The sequence below is a fragment of the Balaenoptera acutorostrata genome, chromosome 21 (assembly GCF_949987535.1).
Source record: "Balaenoptera acutorostrata chromosome 21, mBalAcu1.1, whole genome shotgun sequence".
In the NCBI taxonomy this organism is placed as follows: Eukaryota; Metazoa; Chordata; class Mammalia; order Artiodactyla; family Balaenopteridae; genus Balaenoptera; species Balaenoptera acutorostrata.
In genome coordinates, this window is record NC_080084.1 from 29142733 (window position 1) to 29163419 (window position 20687).

Here is a 20687-nt window from a genome sequence, read left to right on the forward strand (position 1 = left end):
AGATCCTGGCAGATCCTGCTAGATCCTAGGAGATCCTGGCAGATCTTGGGAGATCCTGGTAGATCCTAGAAGATCTGGCAGATTTTGGCATGTTCTGGGAGATCCTGGTAGATCCTAGAAGATCTGGCAGATTTGGCAGGTCCTGGCAGATCCTGGGAGATCCTGGCAAATCCTGTAGATCCCGGCAGGTCCTGGTAGACTGGCTCCGAGCCCCTGGTTTAGCTCATGAGTCATGGACCTTCAGTAATTGCTCCTTGACTTCACTCTTCTTCACATGCCTTCCAGAACTAGAATCTAAAAGGTCACCAAAAAGCAAGGGCAATGAGAAGGAAACCCATGGGAAAGAACGTCGGTGGGACAGAAGTTAATGGGGGCCAAGTGAATATCGGATGGAAGCCCATCTCAATGATAATTTTGCTACATTAATAATAATGTAGCAAAAGGTAGATTTTTTGTTCACTGCCTGATAGGCTGGTGTCAAGCCGCAGCCTCATCTGTGAGCTTCTGGGGTTCTGCATCTGCAGGGGCCAGTGGCACATGCCCTGGCCCCCATGTTTCTGTGGTGTTAATTTAGGAGATGGACACCAGGCACAGGCTCCGGCCTCAGGTCCACGTCCCCAGCCCCTATATTTAGAACCGCCTGTGGTCCTTGTGGTTAGCTGCCATCCTGGTAACAAACAAAGCCAAACATTGTCTGCCCCTCCCAGCAGCCTCAGGGAGCTGCAGATCCCTTAAGAGATATATATATAATCATGGCCTCCGGCCAAACGGGCCTGGAAGGCACTGGCTGGCCTGAGGGAGGGGCAGGGGTGGGGGGGCAGCTGAGTCTGGGGGCGCGCCCCTGCGGGGGATGGGCCTGTGCAGACGGGCTGGAGGCCACACTTAGGGATGTGTGAGTGTGTGTGTGTGTTCACATGTGCAAGTAAGCGCATACACACAGGTGTGCCTGCAGGCGTGTGCATGTGTGTGTGTCCGCATGTGCAGGTGTGGGTGCCCTGCATTTCGAGGATGGCTTGGGGGCGTGGAAAGGGAGTGATGTTGTTTGTGACGATGCATTTTTACACTTCTCCACCACATGTGATTTTTCCCATGTTCGCCAAGGCGCGCTTCCACCCAGACGTCTTCCCAGAAATCTGTCACTCAGAAGTCGTCCTCGCAGAGAGGGTCCAGCCAGACGGCACAGGAGGGGACCACCTGCAGGTTGTGTGCCAGGAAGGTGAGCACCGCGCTGGAAGAGGACGAGCAGGAAAGGAGGCACAGGTAACGCCCTGCCCTCTCTGCCCGCCGCCAGGCCAGCCCCGGGCGCCCCGCGCTGCCCCGCGGCCTGGGCAGGGGCTCTGCAGTCAGAGAATGAGGCAGGGGGCATAGCCGAAAGGGGACGTGGGTGAACTGGGAAGGGAACACTTGCTGCAGTGAAAGCCACGCGCGACCGTTTTCAGTCGATTCTTATTCTCCACTGTCATCATCTCAGTTCATCCCGACAAGGAAACGACTGGGGCTGGATTTTCTGCATCCTCGTGCAGAAGAGAACCCTGCGGTCCAGAGGACCCACGGCCACTGTCCATACGTTGCAGCTGGATTGGCCTCAGGCCTCTCTCCTCTCCCCCCAAACTCACTCCCTTTCCCCAGAAAGCACAGCGGTCACATTCGGAGGCCTCGAGACCTAAAGGTCTGAGTTGGAGTTTTTGAATTTCCACCACCAGCCTCTTCGGCTATTAAGGAACAGCTGTGAGGCTTGAGACTTGAGTGCGGAATCTTCCAAAGAGAGGCCAGGATTCCAGTCACGTGTCTGTGTGGACACAGAGCTGAAGGGAGGGGGTTCTGTAGACCCTCATGCTTCACATTTCTACAGACTCAGCTCATGGGGAAAATGTCACAGGAATGGGGTGGGGTTACTAAGAACGTCGGTCTTAAAATTATTTCCAGATCACAGAGAAACAGGTGGTCAACTGACTTGGATCTTTTCAGAACAGAGCACTTGAGCATCTCATGAATGCTTCATTTCGTATCTGCTCTATTTTTTCCCCCTCACCTTCTCCTCCTACTTATTTCTAGAAAGTTTTCTCTGTATCGCTAAAACACTCAAAACCGGAAGGAAATGAGATTTGGCTCAACATGTTTCAGTCTGAAAGTTGCACTATGACTAAGGAATCTGTTTAGTAAAAATATTGTATAGCTGAAAAGATTAGCCTTTACTTTAAAAAAAATTTGAATCGTCTTTTAGATGACTTATGGGAATTTTGCCCTGAAAATTAATTTTATTGTCAAGTGAAGACTTCTTTTGTAAAAGAATCACTTCAGAATGTGTACATTAAGAAATTGGATTTTTTTGTGTTGGATTATTTCAGAAAGGGTTCTCCTATGCTTAAGGTTTTGGCCCAGGGAGTGAGAAGACCAGAGCTTTATAATTTTATTTTAATCAGTTATACCTTGGTGTGACCTTATCCCATAAAGTTCCTATTCCTCAGTTTCCTGGGGTGAAATAAATGGGGAAAGTAAGCTTGTATTAATTTGAACAGTCAGGGAGTGGGTTACCATGATTGATGTGGTCTCGGCAAAAATGACTTTTGTGACAATCCTGGCTGTTGGAAATCTTCCTAAAACACATGAAGCTACTCTTGCAATATCAAATCTGACTCAAGAATGTATTTTGATTCTTGATGACTGATTATAATGTTACTGTGTCCCTGGTGCTCAGGGTAAATGTCAGTCCCTCTGGGCAAGTGCAGTGGATATAGGTCAGGGCTGTGTCAGCTCTCCACAGAGCCCAGCACCCATGCTTTGGGATTCTGCGTTTTAGGACCCTCACAGTATTTTATTCTCACAACCCATGTGCATATCTCCCATGTGAAAGATCTTATTGAAATTAGGTCTTTCCTCCTTTAAAAGTAAATCTAAGTAATTGGAGGTTTTGGTGAGCTGGGCCGGAGTTAATGGAGATTTTATTGCAACCCCTGCTCTGTCCCTGCCATTCGAGGGAGCCCGGTGTAGTGTGATTTGAGGAGTTCGATGAATTCCAGTCCTTTTTATGATAATTCACTACTCTTGCTGGCCTTAGGCGTTACTGAAAGTACATATTTATTCCTTACCTCCTGTGGCAGATATGAGTTTAACCTACAGGACAAATGGGTCCTTGGAGAGAGATGAAGTTATGGGTTCATCAGTTTGAGTTAAGCTATGTCTTCATGTAAAATAAATACCAACGAGGCATCGGCGTGCCCTGAAGGGTCTGGAAATGTCCTCCTGGAAGATACAGCGGATTAGAAATGTCCCTTTGATGCCTCTACTTCTGTCCTATGAAAAGTGGGCCTCCCTGCGTTATGCAGCTGTCCGAGGGGCTTGTCTTGAGGGCAAATGCACGATGAGTGACATCATTCTGCGCAAGGGGGCAGTGTCACAGTCACCCCATCACAGACTAGCAGAGGTGCCTTCTCAATGTCCCAGGTCACAGTATTTGGGGCTGGGCCGGCCAGGGGGAGCAATTCTAGTTCTGATATTTATTATAAAACATTCGGGGCTGGCGGTGCTATTGACAAGCGCAATTCACAAAGACATTTTAAACGAGATCCAGGTGGGACATCTGATCCTTTATAAGCTCATCAGGACAGTTTACGGCACGAATAGAGATTTGCCTTTGCTGACGCTGTCGTTTGGTGGGATTCACTGCAGACAAGAAGGCTCAGTTCCTGCGAGCCCTCTTAGCAAGGCGCTCGCTGTTTCTCCCACAGGGACCTACAGAGTCATTTCTGTGCGTGTGGCTCTGTGAGTGAAGGGGAGCCGGGCACTTGGGATTAGGGTGATGGGACGGGTGTGCACCTGTGTCTAAAAACCTAGACGCTTGTTCTCCTCCGTGGAGAATCACCATGAGCAGAGGGTGTGGGGACAGGCCGGAGGGGCGAGGAGATGACCTCTAAGCAGCGAGGAGATCGTGGGTGTGTGTCCGGGGACGGGACGCAGGCGGGTGTGGGCTGGGCTGGGCTGGTCGGAAGTGAAGACGAGGCTGAGTCAACACTCGCTCGGGGTTTAGCTTTTATTATAGTTCCTATCTCCACGGTTCTGCTTGAAGAAGCTGCAGAGTTTCCTGAAACTCTGTGTTCGATCTCCAGCTTCCCGGACACCTGACACCAGGCCTGCGATTTGCGCTGTGTCTGGAGAAGCGAGGACTGGTAGTGAGGGCTGCGGTGGGGCGGGAGGGCCCGGGGTGGGGGGTGGCGGGAGCTGCCCGGGTTCTAGGACGGCTTTCCCCACACGGCTGGGCCACGCAGAGCAGAAGGTCCTCCAGTCTGACACCCCACCTTTATAAGCCACGTCCGCCTGGTCCCCGCCTCCCCGGCTGCACACTTGATGCTGCCGTTTTCCCTTCCCGGGCAGCCCAGGGAACAGCAAGCCTCTGGCTCTGCTGGGGCCTCGGGAACGCGGTGGTGAAGGAGGGGATGGGGCCGGGGAGGGGCGACAGGGTGGCCTGACGCACTGCTGGGCCTGGCAGTGCCAGGATGTAACCTGTGGAACGCACAGAGGTGGCCCTCGGGCCAGAAGGAAGGTGCCCCTCATTTCTCTGCCCCGACAGATTAAGAAGCTGCTGACTGTATCCTTTTAATTTTTCTAGGATACAGACTTATTTCTTTTTTTTAAATTATTTTATTTATTTATTTATTTTTGGCTGTGTTGGGTTTTCGTTTCTGTGCGAGGGCTTTCTCTAGTTGTGGCAAGCGGGGGCCACTCTTCATCGCGGTGCGCGGGCCTCTCACTGTCGCGGCCTCTCTTGTTGCGGAGCACAGGCTCCAGACGCGCAGGCTCAGTAGTTGTGGCTCACGGGCCTAGTTGCTCCGCGGCATGTGGGATCTTCCCAGACCAGGGCTCGAACCCGTGTCCCCTGCATTGGCAGGCGGATTCTCAACCACTGCGCCACCAGGGAAGCCCCCAGACTTATTTCTTAATTTGAATCTATTAGTTCAGAAGGCTTTACTTCAGTCTTAAATTCACTCAGAAATGGCAGCCTCCCAGGAAAACGAGTGGGTCCTGTGTGTCGCTGCGAAGAGGAGAGCTTGCAAAAGAAGCAGAAGTAGCTTCTCTCCCACCTTCTCCTTGAGCCCACGTAGGAAGTCCCCGGGGACCGCATGTCTGGTCCCAGGCCCTCAGTGGCCACACGCCCTTTGCACGTGTCCCGAGAATTCTGTGGCTTCTTGGCTCCTAGGTACCAGTCACTGGTGGCTTCCTACGCGGAGGCCAAGCGGGAGCGTTTCCTCGGTGAGCTGGCCCAGCTGGAGGAGGAGGTGCACCTGGCCCGCACCCATGCCCAGGACAAGCTGGAGAGATACGCCCTGCAGCACGCGGACAGACACGGCCTGCAGCACGCGGTAGGGGCGGGCGGGTGCCCGTGCAGCCGTGTAGTCGGCACGATGCTCGCGGGCCTGGTGGCGGGAGCCTCGCGCCCCTGGCCCCCTGACGCGCTGCTCCCCGGGGCAGGTGGACGACAGGCTGGCCTGGGAGAGGCACTTCCTTGAGGAGCAGCTGAGCAGGGCCCCCAGGATCCTGGTGCCGCTCCAGTCGCACACCATCTGGGAGCAGATGTCTGTCGGGCTGTGCTTCACCGTGCAGGGCTTCCCAACCCCCGTGGTGCAGTGGTGAGTGGGGGTACCTCCCAGGGGCGGAGGCCCCGCTGCTCTTCCTGTGAAGGATCTGCAGCCGTTGGCTCACCTGAGCGGATGGAGAAGATCCACCTGCAGGGAGCGCGCGGCACCTACTCCAGGGACCAATTCTCTTGAAACTCACCAGGAAGTGCGTGCGTGGAAACACACGGAGGGGCCCCTGGAAATCCTAGGCAGGCGTTTTCATTTTAGTGCAATTGACCCAAATGATTTTCCAGAGGACTTTTATTGAAAACCAGGTTCCCGGAAATGAGCTGTGTTTACCTGCAGCTCTGCTTTTACTCATGTAAGTGGAGACCCTAAACTCCAAGGCTCTGGAACCACGGTGAGAGGGTTCCTCGAGCCTTGTGACGCTGAAAATTAAATAAGCCCCACCGACACTTTCAGTTTCAACGTATGTTGCTAAAACTAGCTTGTGTATTCATTTATTTTCCCACTTGCTGGTACCAAGTCCCCAGGGTCTGTCGTTGGCCACAACACCGTGCTTTCACGTGCGTCCTGGGTTAGGGCTGTTGGCAGCAGAGCAGAAGAGTAGTGCCTCCGCCCTCTGGCTGCTCACGAGGCGGGCCGGGGAGGCTGAGAGCCTCCCACCCTTGCCCTAGGGGGAGCCGTGGCCCTGCTGTCCTGGGGGGACCCCGAGGCCAGCCTCCTCCAGGCAGGGTCCAGAGCAGTTGGGTCTCTCCACGTGCACTCCGGCTACACTGCGGCCTCCCTCCAGAGGCTGGACCAGGGCCTAACCAACACTGGTTACGTTTTTCCGTGGAATGTTGTATCCAGAGTTCCTAACAAGTTCCAGGGGACCTTTGGCCCACGCTGTGTCCCATGCAGGTTGAGGGCTGCCCAGGTAGTCTGAGTCCTGCAAGAGCCACCTCCCCTTAAACAGCCAAGAGTGGGCTCTGGACCTTTCCCGTAGCTGCTCCTGCTCTGCCCTCCGCCTATGATCTGAGTGGTGAATCAGGCAGAAGCAGAGTGAAAACGTGCCGTGTGTGTGTGTGTGTGTGTGTGTGCGCGCGCGCGCGCCTGCGAGGGGCGGCGGGGGATGGGAAATAGGAAGGTGGGGACATGTGCAAAACAGCCAGTGGGCCTTTACGCTCAGACAAGTGTTTCCCTCTTTTAGGTATAAAGACGGCAGCTTGATCTGCCAGGCAGAGGAGCCAGGAAAGTACAGGATTGAGAGCAAGTACGGGGTGCACACACTGGAGATCAACAGGTAAGGGCTTGGCGGGCACGGCCGTGCCCCAGCACCTGCCCCGGTAATCAGCCTCCCAAACACAGAAGCGGAGGTCAGCTCACACCACATCTGAATTCTGCGTGATGTTCCTGGTGTTTCTGAGTTAAATATTGGTGGTAGAGGCTTCCCTTTGTTTCCTTGGGGGTCAGGCCAGAGGGATGTGGATTCAGTGGTTGGTTCTGCGGGGCTCCTGTTCTGGGAACGAAAGGAGAAAACGGCCTAAGGAAGGAGGGCAGTGCCAGGTGTGAGGGCCACGGGGAAACACAGACACCCGCACACCTGCTCAGCAGCGGGGCTGCATCTCCTGCAGGTTTGGGCAGCAGTTCCAAGCTCAGCTCCTCAAGGAAATATGACCTTTATTTTCTTCTCATAGCAAATTGAAAACATGCAGTAAATACAGATAACGAAAAGAAGGTAAAGTTCATCCGTATTTCCAACATCCAGGGTCGGTATTTTGGTGTACTTACAGCACTGCTGGTTTCCCTTACACAACACACATGTACAACCATACGAGCATGCTTTGATTTTTTTTTTTTTAACAAAAGTGAGATTCCGCTGTTCATTTACTCTCTCCTTTTCTGTATACACAGCTTTTATTTTTTACAAAAAGATCATAACATTATGCAGATGAATTAGGACAGAGGCTAACAGGTTACAGTTAAGATTAAGATTTGTGTAGAGTCATAACCTTGTTTCTCTAGGTAAATTTGAGGCTGTTTAGAAAAGCTGGAGGCCCTGGCCCCATGGGCCCCACTGGCACTGTTTATTGAGAACCTACTATGTGCCCCACACAGTCTAGGAACTTGTGTTAAAGCGACCAAAACCTCGATTCCTGACTTGGAGGTCCAGAACACGGCGGCAAGCCTTAAGTGTAATAAAGAGGGAATCTTACGGTAGATCAGGGTGATGACGCTGGGTGCAGGGGTCAGGGCATATGGCCTGGGGCTGGGGCGGGTGTGGTGTTAAAGGGGGGCCAGGCAGGCCTTAGAGGAGAAGACGTCTAAGGGGATGGAGGAGGGGACAGAGGCGTGGGGCGGAGGCTCCGGGAAGGAGCGTCGGGACCCCAGGGCTGCAGCAGCCCCGGTGGGAGTCATAGGACAGAAGGGTAGAGATCTCACCAGCACCGTGAAGATCACCCCCGACCCTGTAACCGTCACAAGGCTGTTACTGGGGGCAAAGGGGAAGTGAAAGATCTGACTTACGTTTCCAGAGGGTCACTGATTGTGAACGGATAGCAGGGCAGACTTGGACAGCTTGGCTGAAATTCCAGAAAGATGGTGGGGCTTGGACCAACGTGGATGAGGTGGAGCTGGTGAGGTGGGCGGGGACCGATTTTGAAGTTAGAGCTGTAGGATTTGCTGATGGATCGGATGTGGGTGTCAGTGAAAAAGAGGGGTCGGAATCAGCCCCGGGGTTGGGGGCTCCTGCGTCAGCTGGGGTGCGGAAGGCTGAGAGTGGGCGGGGTCTAAGCATCCCACTTTCCTTCAGTTTCCAAAATTTCCAGAAATTTCCACAGGCAGTAAGCCATACTATCTAGAAAGAGAAACTATCCTTCATTTTGAAGAGTATTTTTATTTGGTGGTGGTGGGGGGTTGACTCTTTTCTAACCTGGGGTGCCCTAGCAACTGGTTTGTTTTCAAGCTGAATTTCAGTCATCGTTTTGAAAAGAGAAACGAATTCCCTTGCTCAAGTATGAAAAAGTCCTGTTCACACTATGTTGGCAGCTTTTAAATTTGTACTGGGAATAAGAGAAGCTTTGAACCAGGTGAACTAAATCAGTGAGGCCCCAGTATATCCAGGTGTCCTCAGATATATTACTTGGAGTTTGCCTCAGCTTGCAAATAGTTAAGGAATTTGGGACAAGGAAATTCCTGAGACTAACTTTTCTCTCAGTATTCTTACCCACATTGGGACATTTTTAACAGATGAAATGTAAATAGTCTTCAGAAAAAGAGCCAGGGGGAAGCCCACAAATTACAGCTGACCTCAGCTGTTCATTCCAGACTGCTGAGTTACCATCATCTGATCTGTGGTCGGTTAAGTGGTGAGGAATGTGCTGGCTCCTTTTCTCCCCTGGCTGGGGAATGAGCTCTTCTTTCTGTTACAAGAGTGACATTTATTCCTATGAATATTCTTTGGCCACTGTCGCCGAATTCTTGAAGTGCCGAAAAGAAAGCTTAGTTCCCTTTGGTACTGTTTGAATTTAAGCTGTCATTGATATGATTTTATATGCTCATAAGATTTTCTCTTGGGACTCATAGAGTGAGTTCTATTTCTTCAAAGAATTTTCATGCTGCTCTCGTGTTTTTATAAAGGTGTTTAGAACATCTTATCTTGTGTTTTATTCTAACCTCACCTCTCCGTACTCCCCACTCCTCGCAGGGCGACTCCAGGGCTAACCTCTTCTTGCACTTTATTTTTAGACTTTGATATTCAAATTCTACTTTGAATTAAATGGTAAATCCCGTGTCAACACCGCTTAGAGTTTGAGTACATGGGGCCTGACTTCCCAAGAGAAATTCATGTGCCACTTAAACGTTTGCCTGCCCCTCTTTAAAACAGATGAAGTATTATTAGTTTCTCCCCTGGAGTGGTTTTGGGGGCAGTTCAGATTGAGACTTTGGGCTGCAAAAGTGCCCCATGGAAGTTTGTAAAAATTGAGACCAAAGGATACCACCTCTGTCTATTCTGGGATGCTGTCCAAACAGAAAATAAACCCCTTTGCCCCTTAATCTCACTTGCAATTTCTGACAGCATGAAGTAGAGGCTCGAAATAGACTCTGTGGGCTGGCAAAGTGCTTCTCCTAGTGTGTCCTCGGGAAGGAGAGGAAGACTGGGGGGCCCTTGGGCTGTGGTCAGGCATGTGGGTCTCCAACTGACCTGTGAACAGAATTTGAAGTTGGCCACAGTCTCCTCCGCATCTGCACAGTCCTGCCTGCCCGGTCCCTTGCTGTCCCGCTGTCCCCTCTGTCCCGTGCCCCCAGGCGCCATGCTTCCTGCAGCCCACCCCCTGCAAGAGCAGCCAACAAATATATATGAGCCCTCCCCCAATACACGCACGTGTGTTTATTTGTGATCTATATCTGTTCTACTGTATTTTATAGAATGTAAAACATTTACAAAAGAGATGTGCAAAAAGAACGAGACAAAAGTAAGCATGACCAGAAGTTCTAACTCTTGTCTGCATACTCCCTCAGCCGGGTGCGCCCTGCCTGCGGTCTGTGGCAGTAAATCAGTGGGTCCGGATATTTTTAGGGGGCATGGGCTTCTTTACAAATCAGGTGACCCCGTGGAGCCTCTCTTCTGGATAGGTGCACGTGAGCAGGTGTGCACCAAGATCCTGCCTCCAAGGCACCTTTTCCCCAGCCTGGTCCCTCCTGCTAAGGACCAAGTGCTAACTGGTTACTTGACCGGCTATCAGCGCTAGAGTGTTAGGTACGTCTGCCTCCGGGGTCCTAATTCTGTGAGTCAACTGAAGAGCAGCTCAGACTCTGGCGGGAGACGCTGCTGTCCAGGTGGGCTTGGTGCCTGGGACTCCTTCTTTGCGTCACAAGCCTCCTTCTTGGGTTCCTCCAGCTGTTCTCAGCTGGGAAACGATGGAGAGCAATTCACTGCAGTTCTCAAAACGCTTAGAAATCCGTGCTGTTTCATTGGAATGTAAAGGCAAAGGAGAGGACCTTCTCCGGGGAGGGAAAGGGAACCTTTTTTTTTTTTTTTTTAACTTTAAAAAAACCTCAACTTTAATATTAAAAATCATAGGAAATTATATATATTTGTAATTCATCTTTTTGTTAAAAGAGAAACATTAATACACATTCACTATTCTTTATAGGATGTTTTTAAAATGTGTTAAAATGTTAATTTGCCCAATTTTGTGCGTGTGTGTATTTTTTGCTTGCATATTGGCTGTGGTTTTTTAAGGGGAACCTTTTTTGAACTTCAGTCCAAGGATTCAGCTAATACATTTCAATTAATAATCTACACAGTTCATACAGTACTATACAGCTGCAAAGTATTTTCAAATGCATTGTTTTATTTAATCGTCCGTGTCCCCCAGGTAAAGTGTAGGTATTCAGTAAACGTATTTGAGAAGTTTTAAATACATACTATTTATTTGTTAAAAAGTCAGTAGAGGAGACTTATCAGGCTGGCCTGATCAGGGCACAGATCTGAAATCAGAACTTGTGGCTGATGACTGCAGTCTTGTAATAGTCTCAGCAGACATAATTTTGCCCCAGATTTTATTCTGATTGTACAATATTGAAGAAAAGTCCTGATTCACAGCGATTAGTAGTCGCAAATGGGAACATTAAGTGTGACCTTGAAATCTCAGAATGTAATTCAGTTAAGCAGGGAAGGTGTGAGCAGCTCTGCCTGAGGGCCGTCAGGGCACAAACAAGTCAAGCGCAGCACAGAGCTGTGTCTGGGCTTCAGTGAGTGGCCAGTATGTGGTGTGTCAAGGGTGTGTTTCTACTGTTGTTTTAAAAACTGCTGAAATTCATATTGAAGAAGAAATTGATAGCACATTTGGGAGATTTGGTTTGAAAACTCTGGGACACAGTTTGGAGACTACCGATACGAAGTCACGTCCAGAAAGACTTTTGAGGGAGGTATTGAGGAAGATGAAAACAGGTTTATGGTGACCGATGGACACACTCTGAGTGACGTCTGTACACGGTCTTTTCGAGCCCTTGATGTGGTTCAGGCACCAGTAACCTCCTCGCTCAGCAGTGGGTAGGGACGCTGACCAGCTGGGCCCGGGGACAGTCTTGGTTCAGGTCCAGTGGGGGGGGGCACTTCCTGTGCTGGGCTGCCCCTTCTCTCGGCTCTGGGTGGAGTGTCTGTTTTTGCCTTACGGCTCCTACTTCTGAGTCTGTGTCCCAGTGAGGTTCCATCCCAGCCCCCAGGTCAGGGGGTTTGATGCGGCAGTCTGTACAGGAGCCTTTGCCTCTCCCCACCCCGCCCCATTGTTCTGGTTCTCGACTCCGCAGCCCATGCCCATGGGCGGCCCAACCCTCCGGTCTGCGGGGCGGGTGAGTCCCGCTAGTGGGGAGGGATCTTTGTAGAGCAAGGTGCAGGGCTAATCCCAGAATACTTCCTGTTTGAAGAATGCGTTTATGAAAATACAGTGGTTTCATTGTTTAGAAGAAATAACCCAAGGGCAAGGTTAAAAAAAATCCAAGCGATGCCTAAGGTTATGGAAGAGAAGAAATTCTCCACTCGTCCCTAGACCCCCAGCCCTAGCCGTGTTCCCAGAGGGAGCTGCTGTGGCCTGTTTGCTGGGCGTGTGTGTGTGTGTGTGTGTGTGTGCGCGCAGCGTGTGTGTAGATCAGCAGAGAACATGAATGGCCAGTGATGGGGAAAGCGTCCGTGTTATGCTTACGGGATTTTTACGTGTTGTACCGTCACTCTTACTCTGCCCCTGGCGATACGCTGTACCCGCAGTGTACATGGAAATGGCATGGCAAAGGAATACGATGCGTTCAGGCTAGAACTGCAGCTTTGTTGAGGGGCCTTCAGGTTGGCCTGTATCCCTCCAAGGTGAGCCTGAACGTAATGCACTGGTTTGAACATCTGCGGTAGCGGCTCTCTCTCCCTTGGGTAGCGGCAGGTACAGGAGGCCAGATGGGATTGCCGGGCGCAGTGGAACTGGATTAGAACCTCGTGGGGGCAGGGAAGGGGTTCTTCCCAGGCAGCGTGGGTCCCTGAAATGTTCTCTCTCGTTTCTTGGAGACACTGTGTATTTTTTGGTCAAAGAAACTATTTTCAGCTCCAAGTGGAATAGAAAATACAATAAAATGACGAAGGACTCCCAAAGAACGGGTTTGTCTCTGGGTCAGTGGATGCTTAAAGCATCTAAACATGAGGCCTGAGTAAGCTTTTTCTGTGTTTTTGTCACTATGCCTGTGAGGCCCATGCTTGGAGAGATGGCAGAAGGACCAGAAAGCTGCAGAGTCCAGAGTTTTGTGGACCTCGTTTACCCAACTTCTTAAAGGCTCTACTTTCTCTCCAAGTTAATAGGGTAATAGCACTGTCTTGCTGGGCACTTGAGACTTTTATACAAAGTGGCCAATGAAAAGTAACTAGCAGATAGTCAGTTGAGTAAGAGTCCTCACGTCAAGTTTTGGGGGGAAGCTGGTGGGAAGACAGTTCATAGCCAGAAAATAAGTTTCGGCTTCCGTGAGATGGACGTGGGGAGCTGGAGGAGCCCCACCCCTGAGAAACTGGGCTCTGCGGTCCCAGGGCCATTGTCCTTCCCAGGCGTGGACACGCGTCCCTCGCGACGCTCCGGGCCCGGAGGCCTCAGGTTGGTCCAGTCCAGGCACCTTCGTTACACCCACGAGTGGGTGCTTCCTGTCTGGGCGATCAAATGCTTTGGGGGTCTGCGCAGGGAACCCCTGGTGGGGAGGGAGGTGGGGTTGATTCCCCTGGAGGTTGAGGCCATTGGAGCTGCCCATGGACAAGATAAAACCACGGATGCTGGAGGTAGAAAAACAGAACCAGAGGGAATACAAGCTTCTCTTTGAGGGTGCAGTTCAGCATCTTTGAAACTGCTAGTACATTTTCTTCCCCCGCAAAGCCAAAGCCAATGCATCGTACGGGATCAGACATCACCCGTGTCTGTAGTTAATACCTCGTTCTGAGGGCAGAGCTGGCATTGTTCTCAAACAAATCACTCACGCACCAGGGGTCCAGGTCACACGAGCTGCTGTCGAGGAAGGCTGTGCTCGAGTTCGGGTCACTGACTCTCAGAGAACAGGCTGGCCCGACAGCACGTTCAGGACGCTGTCTTGCTTTTTTCCCTCCAAGGGCGGACTTTGACGATACTGCGACCTACTCGGCGGTGGCAACAAACGTGCACGGACAGGCGTCCACCAACGCGGCGGTGGTGGTGAGAAGTGAGTCTGCCGTCTTGCGGGGATGGGGCGCTGTCTCCCCACCTTCTGTCCTCTTTCTCCGCCGTGATCGCCTGACTGTCTTGCAGGATTCCGAGGTGACGAGGAACCGTTCTATTCCGTGGGGCTCCCGATCAGTTGTAAGTTGATTATTTTCCTTCTTTGCGCAGAAAAATGTGTACTGACATAGCATATCATTAAAAAATATTTTCTAAGCATCAAATCTCTTTTCAAACTGTATTGCAAAAGGCCCTTTCTCCTGGTTGGTGTTGGTGTGCTGACCGTCGCTGCTATGGCTTCAGGGGCTCACACATCTTGGGGCTGATGCAGGGTTTAAACCCTTTACACTTTGCACGTGGCTCAGAGCACACACCCCCTGCTCACTCTGCCTTCCATCCTTCTTCGGCACAAATGACCAGATTCCACTCCACGCTGGTTTTCTGATGCTTCAGAAGTGGCCGAGTCAGCTCGGGCATCATAACAAACACCACACTTGGGTCTTGAACTGTTACTTCCCTCAGTTCTGGAGGCTGGAGGTCCGAGGTCGAGGTGCCCACCAAGGAGGGGAGACCGCGTCCCAGCTAGCAGGTGTGGGACGCCATGTCCTCACGGAGAGCTGAGAGAAAGGGCTCTGGTCTCGTCCTCTTCTTACAAGGGCACTGACCCCATCCCAGGCCCCGCCTCCAGGACCTCATCCAGCCCAATCACCCGAAGGCGCCCTCAATATCTTCGCACCGGGGGGCGGGGCTTCGACCTGAGAACGGAGGGGGGCGGTGGGGGGGGAACACAGGCGTTCAGGCCACAGCACAGCCCGTGGGGAAGTGAGCACAGGGGGTGGTGAGGAGCCCGCTTTGCCCAGCCAGCCCGACGTGTGACCGCGTCCTCTGCCCCACGCAGTGCCCCTGTCCTCCGTGATCCCGTACACGCACTTCGACGTCCAGTTTCTGGAGAAATTCGGCGTCACCTTCCGGACGGAAGGCGAGACGCTGGCTCTCAAGTGTACGCTGCTGGTGACACCGGAACTGAAGCGGGTGCAGCCGCAGGCCCAGTGGTACCGGGACGGTGAGTGTCGCGGCCTCCTGCGCGCTCTGCGCCCACGCCCACCGTGCGTGGGCTCGGACCCCGGCCTCACTGGGGTGATGGTGAGTTTTGAGCCTTAGTGTTGACCTGGCGCTTTCTCCACCTCCGCGACAGCTGCGGGCGGCAAAGCAGGCGAACCTGGGGACAGCTTGGACCCGCGTTGACCTTGAACTTCCCGGGGAATGGGGTTAACAGGGAGGCCTGGAGGTAGATGAGTCATCGAGGGTTGTTATAGCTCCATAAAGAGGGTCTCCGTGTGATTAGGAGGAGTGAGCGGGGTGTCTGTTTCTTTATGTTTTTCCTCTGCTGAAACAGTAGCTACCATTTATTAGAGCTTATTGCGTCCGGACTCTATTCTGAGTGTGACAACTCACTTGATTTTCATCAGGTCTTTGGGAGGGAAGTGTTGTCAACCCCCTCATAAGTGGGCAGCTGAGACAAGGAACTTCCTCGCCCTCCCCCAGACCTCCGGGAAGTGGCAGGGCTGGGACCCCCCATTCCCGGGGCCCTGCCCACTGCTCCCGCCAGCCAGCGTGGGCTGCCCTGTGCGGCCGTGTGTGTGTGCGTGTGTGGTGTGTGTGTGTGATGTGTGTGGTGTGTGTGTGTGTGCGTGGTGTGTGTGTGGTGTGTGTGTGGTGTGTGTGTAGTGTGTGGTGTGTGTGTGGTGTGTGTGGTGTGTGTGTGTGTGTGGTGTGTGTGTGTGTGTGGTGTGTGTGTGGTGTGCGTGTAGTGTGTGTGCTGTGTGTGTGTGGTGTGTGTGTGTATGTGGGGTGTGTGTGTGTGGTGTGTGTGATGTGTGTGTGTGTGGTGTGTGTGGGGTGTGTGTGGGGGGTCTGTGTGGTGTGTGTGTGTGTAGTGTGTGATGTGTGTGTGTGTATGTGGTGTGTGTGTAGTGTGTGTGGTGTGTGTGGGGTGTGTGTGTGTGTTGTGTGTTGTGTGTGTGCTTTGTGTGTGGGTGTGTGTGTATGTGTTGTGTGGTGTATGTGGTGTGTGTGTGTGTTGTGTGGTGTATGTGGTGTGTGTGTGGTGTGTGGTGTGTGTGATGTGTGTGTGTGTGGTGTGTGTGGGGTGTGTGTGTGGTGTTTGTGGTGTGTGTGGTGTGTGTGTGCTGTGTGTGATGTGTGTCTGTGTGTGGTGTATGTGGTGTGTGTGTGCATGTGTGGTGTATGTGGTGTGTGTGTGGTGTGTGTGTGTATGTGGTGTGTGTGGTGTGTGTGTGTTGTGTGTGATGTGTGTGTTGTGTGTGTGCTGTGTGTGTGGTGTGTGTGTGCTGTGTGTGTGTGTGGTGTGTGTGAGTGTGTGTGGGGTGTGTGTGGGGTGTGTGTGATGTGTGTGTTGTGTGTGTGCTGTGTGTGCTGTGTGTGTGGTGTGTGTGAGTGTGTGGTGTGTGTGGTGTGTGTGGGGTGTGTGTGTGTTGTGTGTGTGTTGTGTGTGTGTTGTGTGTGGGGTGTGTGTGTGTGTGTTGTGTGGGGTGTGTGGGGTGTGTGGGTAGACTGTGGAAGGAAACTTCATCTCTGGCTGCTGCTTCTAAAGGGAGCTTGTTCCCTATGGATTCACTCACAGAACATTCTGCCTGTGTTTATTCAGGGCCTAACACAATGCAAAATAGCACAAAGAATCATATGCCATTCCTGCCCATAAGGTATTTATAATCTAGTTGGGAAAAATACACAAAATGGTAAAGCAGAGTCTCTGTAAAGTGTAAGGAATGTCCCAGAACAGGCTGTGATAATTTGCCAAACGCATGGCACTGGCCCCGTGCACTGTCAAAGTTAGCCAAGAAAGCAGGTTTGCGGTGTAGATGGAGAGCTTTATGGAAAGAAAAAATAGGCTGTTGACAGATGAGAAGGCTCTGAGCTGGCGGAGGGGGAGGGGGACCCCTGGGCCCACGCACAGAGGAGAGGAACAGGTACGCGTCCCAGGTGCAGAGGAGACGCCTGTGACCTTGCAATCCCCGGAGTCCGCTGTTGGGATCCGAGGGCACTGGGCCTGCGCTCTTCGGTTGGAATAGGATAGTTGTGTCTGATCTTCATGGTCCAGGAGGGAGAGAGGAAGGGAGAGAGCCTCTTTGTGGTGGCAAAGGAGATTAATTTACCCTTTGCAATTCTAATTTAAGATTTAAGAGCTAAGTTCTAAGATTCTAATTTACCCTTTCTGGAAATGAAATGGATTCGAGGAGAGTTCTCCTAATATTCCCAGAGGATGTTGGCATGGATCTTAGAAAGTGTTCCCGTGACTAGGAAGTGCCCGGGATTCTGGGGACCCGCAGTTTCATAGTCTTGGCCGATTCGAATGGAACAGGCAGGTTCAAGGCTGCACCTGACAGGCTGTCCTCTTTGCACTTTCCAGTTATGGATGTTGCCAAATCAGTAGGTGAAAAATAATTTCTCATTATTTTATTTTGTGTCTCCTTGATATCCAGTGTTGAATATTTTTCATCACTTACCTTTCTTCTCCCGAAATTTGCTTCTTTAGTTTCGTTGCCTTTTGACTGTGGTTTGTTGACGCTTTATTATTAATTTCTAAGGAACGCTGGTGGGGGACTTCCTGGTGTCAGCGTCTGGGTTAAGTGCGTTTCGAAGCCGCAGCAGGGCCCCTTGCAGACGAGTCTTGCCTTTCACACTCTGAGTGCTGACCTCTGTCCTGTCCCGCGTGTCCCGGTCCCCCCAGGCCCATGTGTGTGTTTGTGCTCTGGGTCAGGCTGGCGGGCACCTCTGTCCTCTGCGTGTGCCCCGGGTCCCTGCATGTCCCTGAAGCCCGTCTCCCTTGACCATCTTCCAGATGTGCTGCTGAAGGAGTCCCAGTGGACAAAGATGTTCTTCGGGGGAGGCCAGGCCTCGCTGTCCTTCAGCCACCTCAACAAGGACGACGAGGGTCTCTACACCCTGAGGATCGTGTCCAGGGGAGGGGTCCACGACCACAGCGCCTTCCTGTTTGTCCGAGGTGCGCAGGCTACGGGTGGGGTGGGATGGGGCCCAGATGGAGCCCAAGGCAGCTCCCCGGAGATGGTCTGACCGCCAGGAGGTGTTTCCTGGGCGTGTCCCGATCACATCCGTGACATAAGCAGGTGTCACTGGGGATGGAGCAGAGGCGGAGCTTTGTGTCCCTGTCGCTGATAAATTGCTGGAGTTCGTAGGATGACTCCTAGGAGTGAACAGCCTAGTGAACTGCTGATTCTGGAAGAAATCCACGCGGGGAGTGGGGTCCAGAGTGGAAGGGCCCGTTCCCGGGCCGCCTGGGCCTCCCTCCCCTCTTCCCCTACTTAGGCCTTGTGACAGGGACAGGGCCATGGCAGGAAGGACCAACACTGTCATGACCACTGACTTCAGTCACATGTGTGTTTAAGACAGTAACCACGGGGGGCCACACCTCTGGAGCGTTTACACCAGGAGACACACGTGTTGTCATGTTTCATCCTCCCAGCAGCCCATGAGAGCCTTGTCCGTCCCACTCATGGAAAGGAAAACAAAGCTCGTGATATACCAGGCACAGCGGTCGATGTTGTATATATACGTGTATTTATCTTTATGTATATGTATAACATAGATATTTATATATTATCTATAAATGCCTATCATATATAGGCTTGTAGGTGTATATATTCATACGTGTATAGATGTATATGTCACATATACATACTTTTATGTACATTTTATATATAAAAATGGATAAAGGGATATATAAAATGGATAAAATTATATATAATATGTATTATATATGTATATGTGTATACATACATACAGGTGTATATATGTGTATGTATATGTGTACACACACACATACATATTCACATATGTATATATAATCTAAAATTCTTAACAGCAGTTTTGGAAGAAAATATTCTCTTTCTCCAGTGAAGGTGTGGAGCGCAGAGGCCTGGGCCCTTCTCTAGGAAGCAGGAGCTGGGCCCCTGCGAAGCCCGGCCCTGTGTGCGGGGCAGTGCCCCCCCAGCCGAGCCCTTACCCTACACCGGCCCTGGCTCGTTCAGCGGCCTCGGGCATAGAGGCTCCTCCTGGCCGAGGCCCGGCTGGTCCCTTCCCGGGACACCAGTCTCTTCTGGGTGGCCGGCGGCTGCTTTCCTGACCGGGACCCCCCTCTTCCTCTCCCCGCGGTCCTGGCCACTCTGCCCTCCACTCCCCACCCCCGCCTTACCTGCCCTGTTCTCCGTGTCTCCTGCACCTGTATGCCCACCTTGGGCTCCAGGTTATATGTGCCTGGAATAACACTGTCGGTATATTATTTTTTCCAAACCATTTCAGTTAGATCCATGCATGATGGAAGGGCTGTACCATCAGGGAATATTTTAACTTAAAAAAAAAAAGTGCCAACAAGCACACCCACCCACCCACCAGACAGCATAAACCTGTAAGGCTGGGGTTTTAGACACGTCCACAAAGTTTTACCATTTTTATTCGGTTGGCATTAAAATGTGCCTTCCATTCTCCGTGCATGCCTTCTAGCAAGATGTTTTGCCCCATGAAAGCGCAATAAATGCAGTAGCTGAAATTGCCTTGCTTGTGCAGCCAACAGGAAGAAAATAATGCACGTATGGGGAGTTTAAGTGTTCTGACGACTTTCTGAGGACTTTGAATATGAGAGACAATATTTGGCTCGGTGTGAAGAAATCCTTAGCTTTTAATACGCTGAGGAGATGGGAACAAGAAAGTGTACAATGCTTACACTGCTAAGAAGGCCCAACTGCCCTAGGTCCTGAATAAATACACATTTTACACAAGGAGATTAAATGTGCAGTGTATTAACTTTCTAAATAGCTCTGTTGGCCTTCAGTGCCGCCGTAATTAACATTTGAAAACAAACGTAATTGCATGATCATAATTGGCTGTGGAAGAGATGCATGCGTACGGACCCAAAGTGTGCTCACGACTTGCAGGAAAAAAAATCTAAGTCCTCAGACCTTCTGAGGACTCTGAAACACACAAGTGTCTAAGGTACTGTCTCTCAGGTGTTCAAAGCCCTCATTGTTATTATCGTTTCATTGGTCGGTTTTGGACGACATGACATCATGTGATGACATGCCATCAGTAGAAGGCGAACTTCAACTTGGATTCGTTTACGGAAAATCACAGACTGAGTGTGTCATAGAGGACAGAGTGTTTTGAGTTTAAAGACTCATCAGTACGTGCATGTCTCTCGTCACCAATCCATCAAGGGCGTAAGGACGAAGCAGGGGCAGAGCAAGCAGATAGCTCGCTGAGTTTGAAGAAGTTGTCAGCCAGCCTCAGCTGTCCCCCCCCCCCCGCCCGCACCCAGCACCCTGATCACGTGACTTCCCTCTCCTCTCCCACCCCAGACGCTGACCCCCTGGTCACGGGGGCCCCTGGCGCGCCCATGGACCTGCAGTGCCACGATGTAAACCGGGATTATGTCATCGTAACTTGGAAGCCACCCAACACGACCAAGGAGAGCCCGGTCATCGGCTACTTCATTGATCGGTGAGTGTCCACTGATTCCTCTGGGGGTGGAAACGTTCCTCAAACGAGTATTACCCCGGACGACCTGCGTAGGTATTTCTCTAATCTCAAGTTTGTGACGCCGTTCTTGATGGGATGTAGGTAACTTCACTATTTGGTTATTAGTCACTCCTGACTGGGTAATTGGAAAGTATCGCCTGCCAGGCAGGGCCTCGTGTACCCACACGCGATTCCTTTGTGTGCTGGCTGAGGCTCAGTTTGCCTGATTGGCACCAGTATCAAATCCCACCCTGCCTCTCCAGGCGCGCTCTGAGCCTGGCCTGCAGGCTCCGCTGAGGGTCCAGCCTGGGGCTGGGATGGGTCTCCGGCCGGCAGGTCTGTGCTCAGCCCTGTTCCTCCC

General features: G+C 51.7%; 1 protein-coding gene across 2 annotated transcripts in view; it reads left to right on the forward strand.

Annotated features, from left to right (window-relative positions):
- MYOM2 (myomesin 2) overlaps window positions 1–20687 on the forward strand; it is an 82942-nt gene that overhangs the window by 6309 nt on the left and 55946 nt on the right. For both annotated transcript variants that reach the window (XM_057537272.1, XM_057537271.1), the window contains exons 3-11: window positions 1102–1260; window positions 5195–5357; window positions 5467–5624; window positions 6766–6858; window positions 13690–13778; window positions 13865–13915; window positions 14673–14837; window positions 17637–17798; window positions 20167–20308. In XM_057537272.1, coding sequence (XP_057393255.1) covers window positions 1102–1260; window positions 5195–5357; window positions 5467–5624; window positions 6766–6858; window positions 13690–13778; window positions 13865–13915; window positions 14673–14837; window positions 17637–17798; window positions 20167–20308 — 1182 coding nt within the window. The remainder of the gene's footprint in view (window positions 1–1101; window positions 1261–5194; window positions 5358–5466; window positions 5625–6765; window positions 6859–13689; window positions 13779–13864; window positions 13916–14672; window positions 14838–17636; window positions 17799–20166; window positions 20309–20687) is intronic.